General features: G+C 39.1%; 1 protein-coding gene across 3 annotated transcripts in view; it reads right to left on the reverse strand.

The window, feature by feature from the left end:
* Positions 1-16,942, reverse strand: part of niban1a (niban apoptosis regulator 1a) — a 134,900-nt gene that overhangs the window by 73,835 nt on the left and 44,123 nt on the right. For all 3 annotated transcript variants that reach the window (XM_048538898.2, XM_048538897.2, XM_048538896.2), the window contains 2 exons: positions 12,162-12,292; positions 2,515-2,646 (listed from right to left, as the gene is read on the reverse strand). In XM_048538898.2, the coding sequence (XP_048394855.2) occupies positions 2,515-2,646; positions 12,162-12,292 (263 nt within the window). The remainder of the gene's footprint in view (positions 1-2,514; positions 2,647-12,161; positions 12,293-16,942) is intronic.

Consider the following 16,942-nt stretch of genomic DNA (forward strand, 5'->3'; position numbering starts at 1 on the left):
AATTCAAATTCTACCATCTACTGTGGCCAAATTTGAACATGGGCCCCCCAGAATGTTATTTGGGTTGCTGGATTAATAGTCTAGCGATAATACCACTAGGTCACCACCTCGCCCTATGCTTATATGCTTATACTAGATCTTGCAGTGAATACAAATATGAAATAGCATATCACCCTCTATAAAGAATCTGGGACAAATTTGACCAAGGCAAGCGACTGGATATCTACTTGGTTAAGATGATTGAAGAATCTTCACTGAGACATGTTAATTTCTGAACTTGGAACTGTTAATGGGAATGGTTAACTCAATACCAAGTTGGAACTCAGGAGCAGAAGTAGGCCATTTAGCTCTTCAAACCTACTCTGTCATTTAATAAAATCATGGTTGATCTGGTTTTGGTCTCAGCTCCATTTCCCTGACTGCATCCCTGATTCTTGTCTCCCTTATCTAATCTACGAACCATCAGATTCACCCGTCAATAAGCTCAATGACACAGACTCCACAACCTTTTCTGGAAGAGAAATCCACATACCAACTACTCAGAGTGAAAAAAGTCTCCTCATCTGTCTTAAAATAAAGACCTTTTATTCGGAAACTATATTCCCAATTTTTATCTCCCTTACTCAAGGAAATATCCTTCAGGTGTCCCCACTATCAAGTCCCCTCAAAATTTACCATGTTTCAATAACATCACCTCTCATTTTTGAAAGCTCCTTTGCATACAGTCCTCAACTGTTCAAACTTTTTCCAGAAGATAATACACCCAGTTCCTCAGATTCACTCTCTCATTGACAGGTTTTCCAGAGGAGATGACACAAGTCTCCCTCTGACTCTTTTACTTGCGGGTGAGACTCACAATGCTTCCAAAAAATCCAACGCAGGGGACAGGCTCATTTCGACATGACCTGGTTGGGATCTTCAGGTTGCTTCTCAGGCATACAACTTAGAAGGAGCATTGATTGAGAAAATGACAAATGCTTTCAAGAAAAGTCAAAAAAGTTTTTTGTTTTTTGATATTTTTATATTTTAATTTTCAAAATATCTCCAGTAATTAAATCTGAAGGAATGGGATTTCCACTCTTAAGAGGTGAGCTTATAGTGCCAACCAAGTTTTTTGTCAGGATAGAAGACTTATAATAATATTAAGCATTTACTTACTTTAAAGTGGAATAGCCATACTCTTTCCCTGATGTGTTTGTGGGCATGTATCAAAACATACTCATTGCAACATCCAATATTGATGTTTTCAAAGGAGTGAGGCACCCCACACAGCAACTTTTTCTTTTCCATGTTTAACAGCATATATGTAGTTGCTGAAGGTTGCATTGCAATTTCCTCGTTAACAGCAATGAGTGCTGATGGCCACACATTTTTACTGCAAAATCTGAGCCACCTACTTAACCTTCTGAGGCCTCTGCATGACATCCCAACCACTAAATATTTCCTAGCAACCCTAACTGCTTTTGTCACACTGTTGTAGTTTAGTTTTGAACACCAATGCTGGGAAATGGCCTGCAGAATTTACACCTCTCCTCCTGCCCTCAACTAATAGTTTAGTATCTGTCTCTGAGGCTGTGGCATCCATTGTTACCATTTTCATTTTATGCAATCTGTATTGGTACATAAATTTGAGAAAACAGTCAGTTTAAGCGCTTTAATCCACAAAAGGAATAAACAAAGCATCTATTTTGAAATTCCCAGTTGTTACAATCGGCTCATACAGCAGAGAATGGTTTCCCAACTGCTGCACAAACTTTATGAGTTCAGACTATTGAGACTAATCTATACAAAGGAGGTGCAATTGGCAATGTTACTCTGTTATGTCATTCACATCAATATGTTGCCTTCTATTTATGAATATGGTAAACTATCATGAAGTGCCATTGTATAATTTTACAGATGGGCCTGTGTTGTAAATTAATAAAGTCTGTTTTCCTGGAAGGTTTAATTGATATGTTCATATATTTTGAATAGATTAAAATTATATTCTAAAAATGGCTGCAAAGTGTTTTAAGTGAAAAGTTTTTTTTCTAAATTGAGTCATTTTTGCCATTCACTCCCTATTATCTGCAAACACCACTGTATCCATGCTTCATGCAAAAAAAAGTGCATTTAACTACAATGGATTTTGTGGCTGTCAAACTTCACTGAAAAAATGATGTCGATAAGTTAAAACTTATGCCCAGTGAAATCATCCACTGATCTCTGCACAGTTTCACTGCCATACAGAATGCTACTTGGATACCACAGAGTATGAGATCACTCAACATTTATTGCAAATATATGATTTTGCCTGTGCATCCAAGAAAGACATCTCATTGTGCAGATTCAATTTGAAATGAGCCATTAAACAAAGATTATCATCTAACACAATGAGGTGTTAGAGAAAGCCTGCAGTCCTGCAAGTGTCAAATTGTGCGCTCACTCTGTTTCGGCACAATATTACTGCACCAGTTCAGTTTTTGTTTGGTTTCCTGATGTGTGAACTAACAACCAGCAAAAAGAATTCCTTACCTCTTTGTTTTCATAGCACTCCATGCTATTGTCATTCTTTATGACAACATATCGTTCCTTCCATTTCTTGAACTCATCTATATATTGTATCACTTCCTGTTGATATACCACTTTCTCAGTTCTCTTTGGATCCTATAAGGTAGAATATAAGCTTTGAAGCATCATCCCAAAACAAACTACCACTGCATATCAAATTGTTTGAACACTTGAACATAAACTGTGAAAAGCTAAGACAGCACAGTGGTGCTGACGTTTAATACACTCTTACTGGGAGGATGGACACCTGGTCAATTCTTTTTTTTAAGAAGAATAGGTAATACTGGCTAGGCCAGAATCGATTGCCAATCCATAATTGTCCTTGGTGGTAAGCCAACCTTCTTGAACTGTTCCAGTCCATGTGCTGGAAGTACAGCCAAAGTATTGCTAGGAAAAGGGAGTTCTACGATTTTGACCCAGCAACAGTGAGGGTGACAGTTCCCAACCTTAAAGGAGCCAAGTAGCAAATGATATGTGGAGACTTTGAATATTTAGTGGGAAATGGAGACAGCAGTGAATCAATTCAGGGAACTGTCCAGCTGCTCTTGGTTACCAGCTACGAGTGTGGTGTTGATGGTATCTTGAATGCAGGCTGTCTGCATTTTATTTTACCTTAGACCTGGCAGTTTAAAAACTGAATAAACTATGACAAAATATATAAAAAGGAGCAACTTACACAAGCATTCCTAACAAAATAAAGCCAAAATCACAAAATTGAATGCCTGTGGTAGAATTGTTTTCTGTTGCCAGTTATTGCATTATTCTGGTAACAATCTTATTATCTTCTCGGAATGATTCCAACTGGAACATAGATCACACATCTACTTATTTTTATAAAGTTTGAAACTTGCAATACATCCTTCAATTTCAACATACACAAGGTGATTGAAATGTGGTTGTGAAGACTTCCACTTCAGTACTTCTAATGAAACCACAAACATGCTCTAAAAATTTCATTAGAAATGCCCAAAGAGGAAGTTTTCACCGACACATTTACACCAGCACTGCACAAAGCAAACAGAAACATTTTTAGCCTGAACAGTAAAACCTTATACATTTTCTGTTTGAAGTCCGGAAGTTTAGTGGATTTTCACTCTGTAGTTTGCCCAGCTTATGCTGAGTGGAGCATAAATGTTTTTTGGCACAGCCTCAAGCTTATTAATTTATCCAATTATTCAGGGGCAGATCGAGTTTCGAAGGAGAATCAGCTTGATGACTCTTCCAGCATCACTTTTTGCTCCAACAGAAACTTAGAACAATTCCAATCAAGTAAAGAACAACCTAAATTTTGTAAATAGCAACTTTTATAGCCACTTATTTTCAGTACAGTTACAGTTGTCATGTATGCAAACACAACCACCAATCTACCTGTAGCCAGGGCTAGCAAACAGCAAAGGGATAAAATAATCAGTTAATAAAATGTGAGGCTGGATGAACACAGCAGGCCAAGCAGCATCTCAGGAGCACAAAAGCTGACGTTTCGGGCCTAGACCCTTCAGAGAGGGGGATGGGGAGAGGGAACTGGAATAAATAGGGAGAGAGGGGGAGGCGGACCGAAGATGGAGAGAAAAGAAGATAGGTGGAGAAAGTATAGGTGGGGAGGTAGGGAGGGGATAGGTCAGTCCAGGGAAGACGGACAGGTCAAGGAGGTGGGATGAGGTTAGTAGGTAGATGGGGGTGCGGCTTGGGGTGGGAGGAAGGGATGTATGAGAGGAAGAACCGGTTAGGGAGGCAGAGACAGGTTGGACTGGTTTTGGGATGCAGTGGGTGGGGGGGGGGGGGGGGGGGGAGAAGAGCTGGGCTGGTTGTGTGGTGCAGTGGGGGGAAGGGGCGAACTGGGCTGGTTTAGGGATGCAGTAGGGGAAGGGGAGATTTTGAAACTGGTGAAGTCCACATTGATACCATTAGGCTGCAGGGTTCCCAGGCGGAATATGAGTTGCTGTTCCTGCAACCTTCGGGTGGCATCATTGTGGCACTGCAGGAGGCCCATGACGGACATGTCATCTAGAGAATGGGAGGGGGAGTGGAAATGGTTTGCGACTGGGAGGTGCAGTTGTTTGTTGCGAACTGAGCAGAGGTGTTCTGCAAAGCACTCTCATAACAACACGCTGATTTGCTAGTACAATATCTCTCAGGTCTGAAGATTGAGGTTTGAAACCATTGATATGCATGAGCTGAAAACAAGGTAGTTCTCTTGGGAGTAATCAAATTGTAGCTATTATATTCTAATGTCTTCTTACATATTACTTTGTTATTCTTTGATAAAATATTCTTGAGAACCAGGAAATCAAAGTAACAAATCCTGCACAAATTTGTGTGTCTATTTGGACATAAATCTACAACCTTCTGAATCAGAAGCAGGAATGCTGCAAACAAGCACATTGTCAAATAGATAGAACAAGTCAACAAGCATGCTTTGTACCAAAATGTAACATTTTTGTGTGCTGTAAATCTCTCTTCCTTCGACCCAAACATTCACATTGACAAATGTAACATATTAGAACAAATTGTTCCATTGTTTTTGATAACCAGAACAAAGCAACAAAAAACTGTTTCACTGGTGTGAATTTAAACCTTCCACAGAAGACAGACTGGGAAGGAGAAGGGCCTTGTAATGTGGAAAAAAGTGTTGTGTGCAGACACCACTGTCTTCCCAACTCTTCCCAAGTAGGTCCTCCTGTGGTCCTGTGGAAAGCTCCTGACCTCTTGGGCAACTTTTGCCCAGCTGAGAATCTTGCTAACTGAAAGTGAAGGTCCTTCTGGAAATCACACCCCTGCCCTTAACTATGATCCCATTCCCCATTCTCACTAGCCCCAGTGATTCAACCACACTCACTTTCATTTGGGGGCTTGAGGTACAATCCTTCCAATGGCCCTTATAGCATTAGTACCAGCAGTGGCCACCGCTCCAAGGGGGCACTGTTCAGGTTCACATTCTAGATTAGGTAAAATTTGCCAAGGTTGGGTTTATTCAAATAAACAAGGACACTATTTCAGAAAATTCAAGGTGATGAAGGCCCGTGTGAAAGTTACAACAAGAGGTGGGCTGAGATAGTCACAAGTAGCCAATAATTACAGGTGGAATTGGTAAAAAACTAGGAGGAGGGTGGAATGCTCAAAAGCAGAAACAATTAAGAATATGAAAGTTGCACATGGCTAGTCAATCTAACAGTCAGGGTTTCTGATCAAGACACTATCAGAGTCAATTTGACGCTGCCAAAAAAGAAACAGAATGCTTCACTTCGCCAAAGTTAAGCTCGTGAAGTTTCAATTCATTATGGACCTGATACTGTACAGGCGACAGAAACCTGCAGAAACTGACAGAAACCAAAGAACAGGCAGCATCATTAGATGATATCAGCAGTTCATATAGAAACAGATCCACCAATAACAATGGTGATAGCTAAAAGCAGATTGTGAACACAAAGGCCTTATAGGTAGGAGATCTAATACAGATTCTCATAAGTTATATCTCTACTCTTAAATGTAAAACTAAGCTTTAGTTACGTTCCATTCCTATAATGATAAAAATAAAGCAAACTTCATGCCCTGCCCCTTTGCTATAAAGGCCCTGGACTTCTTAACTCTTATTTCCACAATTTGCCATTGTTGTCCCCTTGCGGATCTTCAGCTTCTTGTCCTAATTTACAAACAATGGGACTTATAAGTGGTAACCATTAGGCAGCTTACTTCAAATTGTACACTGCAAACGTGCAACATCATGCACGATCCGCCTGGGAACATATGAGCTTGATATTCTGAAGGTGATGTGCAACTGAAGATAAAGCAGATGATTATATATTATAAACAGATCCTATGATTTGCACTGGCCTTCAGATTGTACCACTCACCCTGCTGTGGGATTAGCTAAGTTCAACATTGTTAAATCGCATTAGCAGAATGTTACAATTCCTGTAGAAAGCAATAACAACAAAATTTCCCAAACTACTGAATGAAATAAACTGGTGAACAAGATTTCACTCTTGCAACTAACAAACTAAACCGACATCGTTCAACAATAACCAAAATATGCCTTACATGCCCTCTGAGTACAAGTCATGCGACCAGTAAAAATGTGCATTAAATGAATAATACCAAAGTTACTTCCAGTTCTCCAGCAAGGGTTCCTTTCTTTCTCTACACTACATCGCAACTTCTAGTGTCCATTAGCAATCATTTCACTCGGCTCAATTTTTTTTTCCAGATACTAATACCAGAAGCAAGCCATATCTCATCAATTCACTGTTCCTTAAATCTTCAAAAGAACCCTGTTTGTCCTGTTTCCATTCTTTTGAACAGTAGGGGACAGGTAGAGTCTTATCTCAAAAACCGCTCTCTCAGCCGAAAATATCAATTTTTTTAAACAGGGAAAGCTGTCATAAAAAAAAAGAAGACTGTCTATCAACAGCCAAAGTCAACTGTAATTGGTGTGGGAAGGAAAAACACAGGTGTAGAAACTGCCCTGCCAAACAGGCTGAATGCCTTTTAGTGCAAAGGTGGGCCACTATAAGGCTGTGTGCCATAACACTCCCGTATATAATATTCACAAAGGGTTGGATCCAGAAATAAATGATGTTTGATATTAAGGAACTTTTCTTTGGAGACCCAGTAATCAAACAGAGGCTTCTAGGGAGCTAACACCCTTGTAGAAGAAAACAAGAGCCACTTTAAATTGCTGTACAAAAAAAAACGGATGGTCCAGGAGGGATAAAACTCAAAGCCATAACAGAACTGAGGCAACCATCTAATATCATGATAAAGAAATCACAGAAAACACCAAAGCATCTAGAGTTGCTCACTTTTAAGCAGGAAGGCTTCTCCCGATTTACAGATTGGAAGAATTTGAAAGCTGAGGAAAAATCAGCCTAAAACCTTCAGAATTGAATTCCACAGCCACTTGTTGGAACCACCTTGCTTCATATTCAGAAGTGAAGCTAATGTGCCTGTTCACATATGGAAACATACCCTCCTCCAGAGATAACACAGTATGGAGCTGGAGGAACACAGCAGGTCAGGCAGCAGAGGAGCAGGAAGGAGTGGATGAAGTTGTATGTTACGTAGATGATGTCCTGATCCATGGATCCACTCAGACAGAACATAACACTGGGTTGCGACCTCAGCTGCAATACCTATGACTTCCACAACATGAATTCTCAAAGCTGACTGCTAAGTTCCTTGAGCACATTATGGATACATCTGGTCTCAAAGTTGATCCACAGAAAACGAGAGCAATCAAGGAGTTTCCAGCTCCTCAGAACGTGACTGAGCTCCAGAGGTTCATGAGTTTGGGACACCATGAGTATAGAATGCATAGAGCTGAGAGAAAGCACAACAAAGTCTTTTGAGAAAATTCAAGAGATGTCAATATTCTTATGATACTTTAGATCACTATGGTTTGAGCTACTGACCATTTTTGCTGCAGTTGAAACCTCTACATGACTGTGAGCTATATTCTTTCAGATATAGACTGAGGCAAGTGTATACCATGTGTTATGTAATCCATTCAGTGTTGGGGGCAGAGCAGAGATATGCAGTTATAAAAAAAGGTGGCAGCTTGCAAGAAGTTATAAAATTGTATGCTTGGTCTTCATTTCAAATCAAAAGACAAACCACAGGTACTAACAAGGCATGCTTCTAAATTCTAAGGAAGAAACAAAAATGTCTCCATTTTGATGAGATAGCAAGAGCTGCAGAAGGGTCCCTACCCAAAACATCAACTTTCCTGCTCTCTGATGCTGCCTGACCTGCTGTGTTCCTCCAGCTCTACAATGTTATCTGCATTTTGATGAGGTTTGGTAAAGACAGAATGTTCCAGGAAAGTACCAGAATACAGTAGCGTTTTGACCTGTATTGCAGTGTCAAGGCCCAAAGAAGATGTAGTCTTTGTTGAACTGGTAGAAACCTTTCCAGCAATAACAACCACAGATCTACATGTAAAAACTCAGCAACTGAATAATACCAGAGATGCTCAGAAATCTATTGAAGAACGTGTTCATGTCAGAGACACATTGTAACAAACAATGCCCAGTATACATGCTCACAATCCCATTCTCAGTACTTTGAACAGTGAAGACACCTCAGTATAGTGGATGATTTACTCATATCACCCGAGACTCAACATAAGATAACAGTTGCACCCAGGACATCGCAAAATCTCAAACCAGAACAAGATTTTTTTTGAGTGGCCAGCTCATTAAAAATCATTAGAAAAACCAAAATCAAACTGTAATAACTGTTCTATTCATCATCAGAGCCAAGAGAATTATTGAAGCAACACAAAATAATAGATTTTGTAATTAATGGATGAGAATTTGGCACTTAGGAATTCATAGCAGTTTATGGATTTGTCTAAAATGCCAGTTCACTAAGATGCAGTCAAGCCAATGGAAAGCTGAAAGAGAAATGCATATAATAAAATTATTACAAAAGAAGAATGTTAACAGCTAACTTGTATTTCTGAGCTATCATTCAACTGCATTCCAAAATGGTCCAGCACCATATAAATTCCCCAAGAGAAGATGGAAAACTGAACTCCCTAAGCTCTCAAACATGCCATAAGTATAAGACCAAAAATCACTTCATAAAGGTGCCACTGCAAAGGTTGTGACAAAAATTAAGAAAACATAATGTTGGGGAGTAACATTTTAATACAGATCAAGGTTAGCTAACACGAATTAGAGATATGTGGGTCTTTTCCAGGTTGGCAAGCTGTAACTAGCATTGGGATCAGTGTTGAGACCTCAGTTAGTTAAACTTATGGCAATGATTTTGATGCAGGGACAGAATGTATTGGCATCTACATTTCTGATGAAACCGAGAGGAGTCTACAAAAGGGATATAGAATAACTTAAGTGAATAGGACAAAAAAAATTGGCAGATGTAGTATATTGTGGGAAAATATGATTTTGTTCACCTTGGCAGGGAGAACAGAATAGCAGTATCGACTTTTAAATGGAGAGAGGTTGCAGAACTTGAGGTAGAGGGATCTGGGTTTTCTTGTACAAGGGTCACAAAAAGTTAGTTTGCAGGTAAAGCAATTGACTAAAAATGAAAATTGATGTTGTTGTTGATTGCAATAGGTATGGAATACAAAAGCAAAGAAATTTTACAGCAGCTATACAAGACCTCTGAGAGACCACATTTAGAGTACTGTCTACAATTTGAAAAAAGGCAGTGTAAAAAATGTTCACTTGATTCATTCCTGGGTGAATTATGAAGAAAGGTGAAATAGTTTGGAGCTTCATCATAGGAGTTTAGGAAAATGGAAGGTGTTATGGCTAAAATAGATAAGATCTTGAGCAGCCTTGACAGGCTAGGTTCTGAGAGATTAAAACCAGCAGACACAGCTTAAGAGTAATGGTTTTACTCTTAAAATGCAGGTGAAGTGAATTATTTTGTCAGAGGGTTGTTAAACTGTGGAATTCTCTTCCCCCAAAGTAGGGGAGGCTGGGTCGTTGAGTTTGTTCAAGCCTGAGTTAGATGAATCTTTGATAGATATGCGAGACTATGATAACAGGAGAAAGGCTGAAACGTGGGGCTGAGACCATAACCATGATCTTATTGATGGCAAAGCAGATTTGAAAGACTGAATGGCTTACTTCTGCACTTAAGTTGTGTGTTTCAGGGCTGAATTCGAGACAAAGTGAGAGACAGAGGACAAATATCACTCCAGCAGTTGTTTATGACGAGCATTACATGCCATGCACTTTGCTAGAGCTTCAATCAGGAGAAGCAATTTGGAGCCAAAACCAAGCTTGCTATGGACATCCATAGTTCGACTTTGGCTACAATACTCCAAAATTCCCTATATGTGGGAAAGGTTCCACTCGAATGGAAAAATGCAAATATGATACGTTTATTCAAAAAGGGAAGTAGAAAATAGGAAACTACAGACCAGTTAGCTTAACAGGTTTTATTGAAAAACTGTTAGAATCCATTGCCATGGAAGTAATAACAGGACAGTTGGAAAGTCAAAATACAATGCACCAGAGTAAGTATCGTTTTATGAAGGATGAATCATATTTGACTGATTTTCCAGAATCCTTTGAAGCAGTACAAGTAATGTGGATAATGGAAGTCCTGTAGATATTATTTATCTGGACCTCCAGATGGTATTTAATAAAGTGCCACATGTAAGGTTAATACACAAGGTAACATCACATGAGGTTAGGGGCAATTTATGAGCATAGATAAAGGATTGGCTAACCGGAGAGCAAAGAACTGGGACAAATGGGTCCTTTTCTGGTTGGCAAGATGTAACTAATAGGGTGCTACAGGGTTCAGTCCTCAGGCCCCAACTAATCATAGTCAGCATTAATTAATTGGGATAAGGGATAGAAGGCACTACGGCCAAATTTTCAAAAGACCTTACAATAGGTAGGAACGTAAGTTGCAATTAAGCAATAACAAATTTACAAATGGATGTTGATAGGTGAGTTGAATGGACCAAAATTTGGCAGATGAAGTTTAACATAGATAAGTGTGAGGTTATCCATTTTGTTCAGAGGAATAGAAAGACAGCTTATTATCTAAATGTAGAGAAACTTGAGAGCACTTTGGTGCAGAGGGATCTGTGTGTCTTTGAGCATACAAAGAGAACTAGCATGCAGGATCACCAGGCAATAGGGAAGGCAGTTGGAATTTTGCACCTTGTGTAAAATTTTGGTCTTCTTACTTGAACATGGATCTAGTAGTATTGGAAGTAGTTCAGAGGAGGCTCACTAGATTGATTCCAGAGATACAGCTATGTCTTAGGAAAAGAAATGGAGCAGTTTAGGTCTATATTCTTTGGAGTTTAGAAGAATGAGAGGAGTTCTAATCAAGTTACATAAGATGCTAAAGGGCATCTATAGATGTAGAAATGAAGTTTCCTCATGCGGGGTGATCTAGAAAGAGATGTCAGATTTAAAGTCGAATTGAGGAGCAATTACTCCCATCAAAAGTTCGTTCATCTGTGGATGTCACTACCCAAGTGTGTGGTCAATGTTGGGAGTAAATTTAAGGAGGAGATAGACAGATTTTTAATTAGTAATAGGTCGAAATGTTATGGAGAGCAGACAGGAGAATACAGTTGAGACTGAGTTGAGGTCAGCCATGATCGTATCAAATGCAGGCTCAAGAGGCTATATTGCCGACTCCTGCTCCAATTCCCTATGTTCTTTTGTACTTCGTCCAAAACGGAACAATAGTGAGACAGAACTCATTCACAAAAGCCACCTCCTACCCCATGGATGCTGTATTATATTGGATATTAAGTAGTTAATGTAGTTCATTCTAATTCATACATCATGTGTGGTGATATAGAATCACATTATTTGGTTTCTCATTCAGTCTCCTGCAAGATGTAAGCCAGAGCAGTACAACATGTTCCAACAATGCTCCTGCTTCATATACCTCCGAAAACCCATGGTACTAGTCCAACAATAACAAGAGCACATGACAGAAAGTACGTCAAGCAAGAGGGTTTTGTTTATTACGGATTTTGGGTGACCTTATGCGACCAACCTGCACCTTTGCCAACCAGATTCTCTGACCCACACAGCCCATGGAAGTGATTCTCTACTAATACCATGGGAACATAGAATCATTCCCCTGCACATTTTAACATGTACCTTATGCTGTAGCAGTTGGGGTTGTGCTTCTTGGTCTTGCTGTACCTCACATCTGATATGATTGAAGGCAGCCACAGAGTATTGCCGCTGGTAATGAGGACAAAAGTTTTTCAGCTCTGCTTCGGCCTTCCCTGAGGAGAAAATAGAAGAGAAGTCACGGAAGTGTAAGCATAAACATCAGGGAAGATGGGAAGAAGTTAAGAGATTGTATTGTACAAAGGTTGAAAGACATGTTTAAAATAAAGCTTCACATAAAACAGATCATCAAGGTGAAACCATTCATTCCAACATTATAGACAAAATACTAAATAATCGAACTGTTGACAGAAACCTTATGCTCGGCAGGCTGTGAGCAGCCTTGTTCAAACCTGAAGGTAAGTAACCAGTATACATGGTATGATTTGTATTACTCACTGACAGTGAAACAGCCTTCAACAGCCTGACTTCCATGTCTCAAAGATTCTGTGGCATTAACCTGTCAGTAAGACCATTCATTATGATAGTTCAGCAGATAAATGCGTGGGCAGTACAGATATAAGTGGCTTCAGATAGACTATAAACTGATATGAAAGAAAATTTGCTACTATATGGATGCAATTTCAGTGTTCTGTATGCTTTCGCTTTGCACCCTTTCACAACACAATTATGGTATTTCAGTCAAATTTGACATCAGTTGCATGCAGCATTGACCCATGCCCATTGGAATCTGGATTTGGATAATTAACACACAACCATTTTCTCTCAGCAAGAGGGAGTATTCTCTCCTCTCCTCCAGATTCATTAAATTTGGTAGAAACATCTCCCTAATGAAAGCTGTGCTTGACAGGCTTAACAGAAGTCATGTGGCTCCAGCTGTACGCTAATCTCGAAGGAAAGGAATGTGTTTATATTTCCTGCACTTTTGCTTTTGAATATTGGATATATGCATTACAGTGTTTTTATAAAAACAACACTGTATTAGTTAAATGTAATGCATATCTCCTGTAGGAAAATTACAAACAAAGACTGGTCTATTTGTTTTAGTGCAACTGGCACAATGGGTATTCTTGGCTTCTAATACAAATTATCTTGATTCATTAAGTTATATTAATGATTCCCAATTGAGTTGAAATTTTCCTTTACTGTGAACATAATGAACTATTTATTTTTCTCAGGTATCTTTGCTCTGTTAAAATTTGGTACTAAATTGAGAGAATATCTTTGGTATGAGAGAATCATTTCTGTGAGCTTTAGTGGGGATTACCAACAAACGGCAGGCTTCTAATTTTGCCAGGTGTTACAGAATATAGGATAATTCCAGGTTTTGAGTGGTCCTCCCTCTTCCTGACAACAGTTTTCCAAGGCTCAAACAATCGGCTTGCATCATTGGTGTATATTTAGTTCCAAGATTAGCTTCCTGACCAGATATCGGTACCATCATTAAGACCATTTGCCTCTGTGATATCACCTCACTTCACTCTGCCTCAGCTCACCTCTTGCTGAAACTGTCAAACATGTTTTTGTTACTTCTAAACTTGACTATTCTAATATACTTCTGGCTGGTCTTCCATTTTCCCACAATCCATAAGCCCAAGTATAATCAAAATATTCTATCATCACTCACTCCTGTGCTCAATAACCGACATTAGTTTCCTGGTTAAGTAACACTTAAATTTTAAAATTCTCAACATCCACCATGACTTTGCTGCTCCTTTTCTGGATTCTTCTCTAGTCTAGAAATATTACACTTCTACAATTCTGAACTCTTACACATCCCTAATTTTAATGGCTCTTTCATTGGTGGCTCTACCTTCAATTGCTAAGTGTTACAGCTCTGATAGCTTGGGGGTTCTTGTGGTGCAGTGGTAATGTTCCTACCTCTGAGGCAGGTGCCCAGGTTCAAGTCCTATATGCTATGGAAGCATATAATAACATCTCTGAATAGATTGATTTTTAAAAATCTTGATAGCCAGTTAATGAAGGAAGTATAAACCAGAGCCAGTGTTTACTTGAAGTAGCTTTCTTCAGATTGAAAAACACAAACACATGTATCTTCTGTTTCTATGGCTGTATCGATAAATGTTGCTTTATATTCAAGAAAATAAAGCCAAATTAAACTCAAACAAGTGGCAGAAATTAAATGGGTACTGTAATAAAAATGAAAATGTTTAAAGTGAACTTTGCAGATTAATGGGTGTGTGTGTGGAGAGAGGGGTGGCAGTGGCATGGGTGCAGGATGTAGGAATAATGTACTTCAGAATTTGCAGTATCCTTCAGTCACAACAGGCCGAAGCATTCCAGAGGACACGGTGTACTTCCTGTCCAGGTTCATCCTGGTGATGTCATAACAATGGAGGAGTCACACACACAGACACACACACACACACACACACACACAGACACACACAGACACACACAGAGTCAGGTCTCATGATCCTCTCTATAGTTTACTGCCCAAACCTGTTAAGGGCCACCTTAGCTTATGTCTCATACTCTCTTTTTGAGGACCAGATAGCTAAAAACAAAATGAACAAGTTAACCACAGTGAAAAAGTGTACCAGGACACTTGGTAGTGTCCCTGCCTCTGTTCCAGAGTCAATTTCCATCTGCTCCAGAAATGGGTACTAATATCTCTGAACAGGCTGATTAGAAAATATCACCAAGTCCCTTTATGTACTCTTTTAACTGAAACATTTGAATGGATAATTCGATTCAAATCGGTATCAGGGCTTGAAAGGGACACTTAACAAAAGAAAGTCAAATCATCAAAAGAAACAGTGCTTTTTTAACCAATTTGTTCATACATGTTACTACACACCTCCTGTGCAAGTGCGACTTGAAACTCTGCTAGCACAGATATATGGACACTGCCACTGCATCACAAAATACAATTCCTATTCATACATTTTTTGAAAATACACAAGGAACAATTAGCCAAATCATTTAAATTAATAAATAACAATCCCTTAAAATGCCCACTGTAATTTTATACGTGCTCGAATGACCATGGAATCAACACTCCATCCCGTGTATTGGCTTAACCTCAATTGTTACTTGTTACACTAAGTTCTGGAATTCCTGCCCTGAACCTTTATGTCTTTCTATCTCTCTTTACTTCAAGGCACAGCTTAGAGCCTACCATTTTCGCCAAACATTTGCTTATCTGTTCTAATTCCCCCTAATCTACTTCAGTGTCAAATTTTGTTTCATAATAGTCCTGTAAAATAGCTCAGGATGTTTTATGCAAGTGAAGATGGCACATAAATACAAGTTGGTGTTGGAGGCTATTTCTAGGATATGGGTCCATTATGACACACTCATTCTTCCTTTAGTTAACAGTCCATCAGTAGAACAAATCTCTTAATCCAGACATAATGAGAGATTTATATGGAACAGCATTTGGAAACTGACCAAAGTTACAGAGGTGTCCTCTTCCAAATCAATATTTAGCTGATGAAATCTTTCCTAAAGTCAGGCCTGTGGAACATTGAGCATCATTTTATTGCTTTATGAGATTTGCCAATTTTCTCTAAGCATTAACTTCTAAAGTGCATTTAATGCTAGTTGCTAAAATGTATTCATTTTCTGTTCATAAATTAGCTTCCTAATCAAATTTGTAGTCAAGGTGCCAAGAGAAAAGGCTTGCTTAGTATTTGTGGTTACAGATTGGGGAAGGGTTACTTAAAATATAAAGTGCTAAAAGACACTGTTTTCATTTAGTTCTCCACAGACAACGGGTTCTCAGCAAGAAATTATTACTCAAGTCAGCATTTTCATATTAGGAACTGTGTAGGCAGTTAGTGTGGAAAAAGAACATTCCAAACATCTGCAGAAGTAAGTCTGGCAAATTTCAGTTTCACCAATCTTGAGCCTCACATCTACTCTCCTGAGTAATGCTTTTAAAATGCAATGATAAAGGAGGAAGGTTGGAAATATGCTAAATAAAGTAATCATCAGTCCAGAAAACTGACAGAAGCTGGCAGCTAATATAGGTTGTGTGATTACTTCACTATCTTTCCATAAAAGATGAAAAACTGCTATTCTCATTGCTGATAGCATGTGTGGCTGTCTGCTTTTTTTCATTCACACTACTGTTACTTTGATTTGGGTTCCTTCCATCATTATTAACAAGCCAAACTCTTTACTCCCAAGCCAGCACAACAAGAGAGAGGGCTTACTCCATATTCAATTCAATGGACTGTTAATGTAAGCTCTCAGCTAGTCTGTCTTCTCATTATTCCTGTCACTCTAATGCTGCCAATTCACTTCTCTGTTCTTGCATCCTGTGAGTCCCTCAGATTGGCAAAGCTATGCACTAAAATCTGAGGGAGTAAGTAGCCACAACAAAACATAAACTGAACATGTGGAGTGATACTCCCGCTCCAGTGAGATTAAAAACCTGGTCTTCAAGTGCGTGGCTCAGGTCTGACCTATTTCCTTCTCCTGTGTCATGGCAATCACTCAAATCTTCTGATTTATCTGGAGATCAAAAATGGACTGTGTTCACAGGGTCACAATGTACGAATCACTAGAGGGGCAAGAAACATAACCATCACCCTCTTCTTGATGGCTACCTTTGTGTATGGCTACATGAAGCTGCGCACAGACTCTCAGGTTGCAAACACCAGATGTCATTTTGTGTTGTGGCTCTATCTTTGATGGTGTGAGGGATTGGTTTGACTACCTTGCCACAAAACGTTCCAAGTAGTTAGACTGTGACCTTTTATGTGTCCCTCAGATATTTGTACAGAACACCTGACAAGGAAGATATATTGCAAACATCATGAATATTGAAATAATAT

Source organism: Stegostoma tigrinum, chromosome 8 (genome assembly GCF_030684315.1).
Source record: "Stegostoma tigrinum isolate sSteTig4 chromosome 8, sSteTig4.hap1, whole genome shotgun sequence".
Classification (NCBI taxonomy): Eukaryota; Metazoa; Chordata; class Chondrichthyes; order Orectolobiformes; family Stegostomatidae; genus Stegostoma; species Stegostoma tigrinum.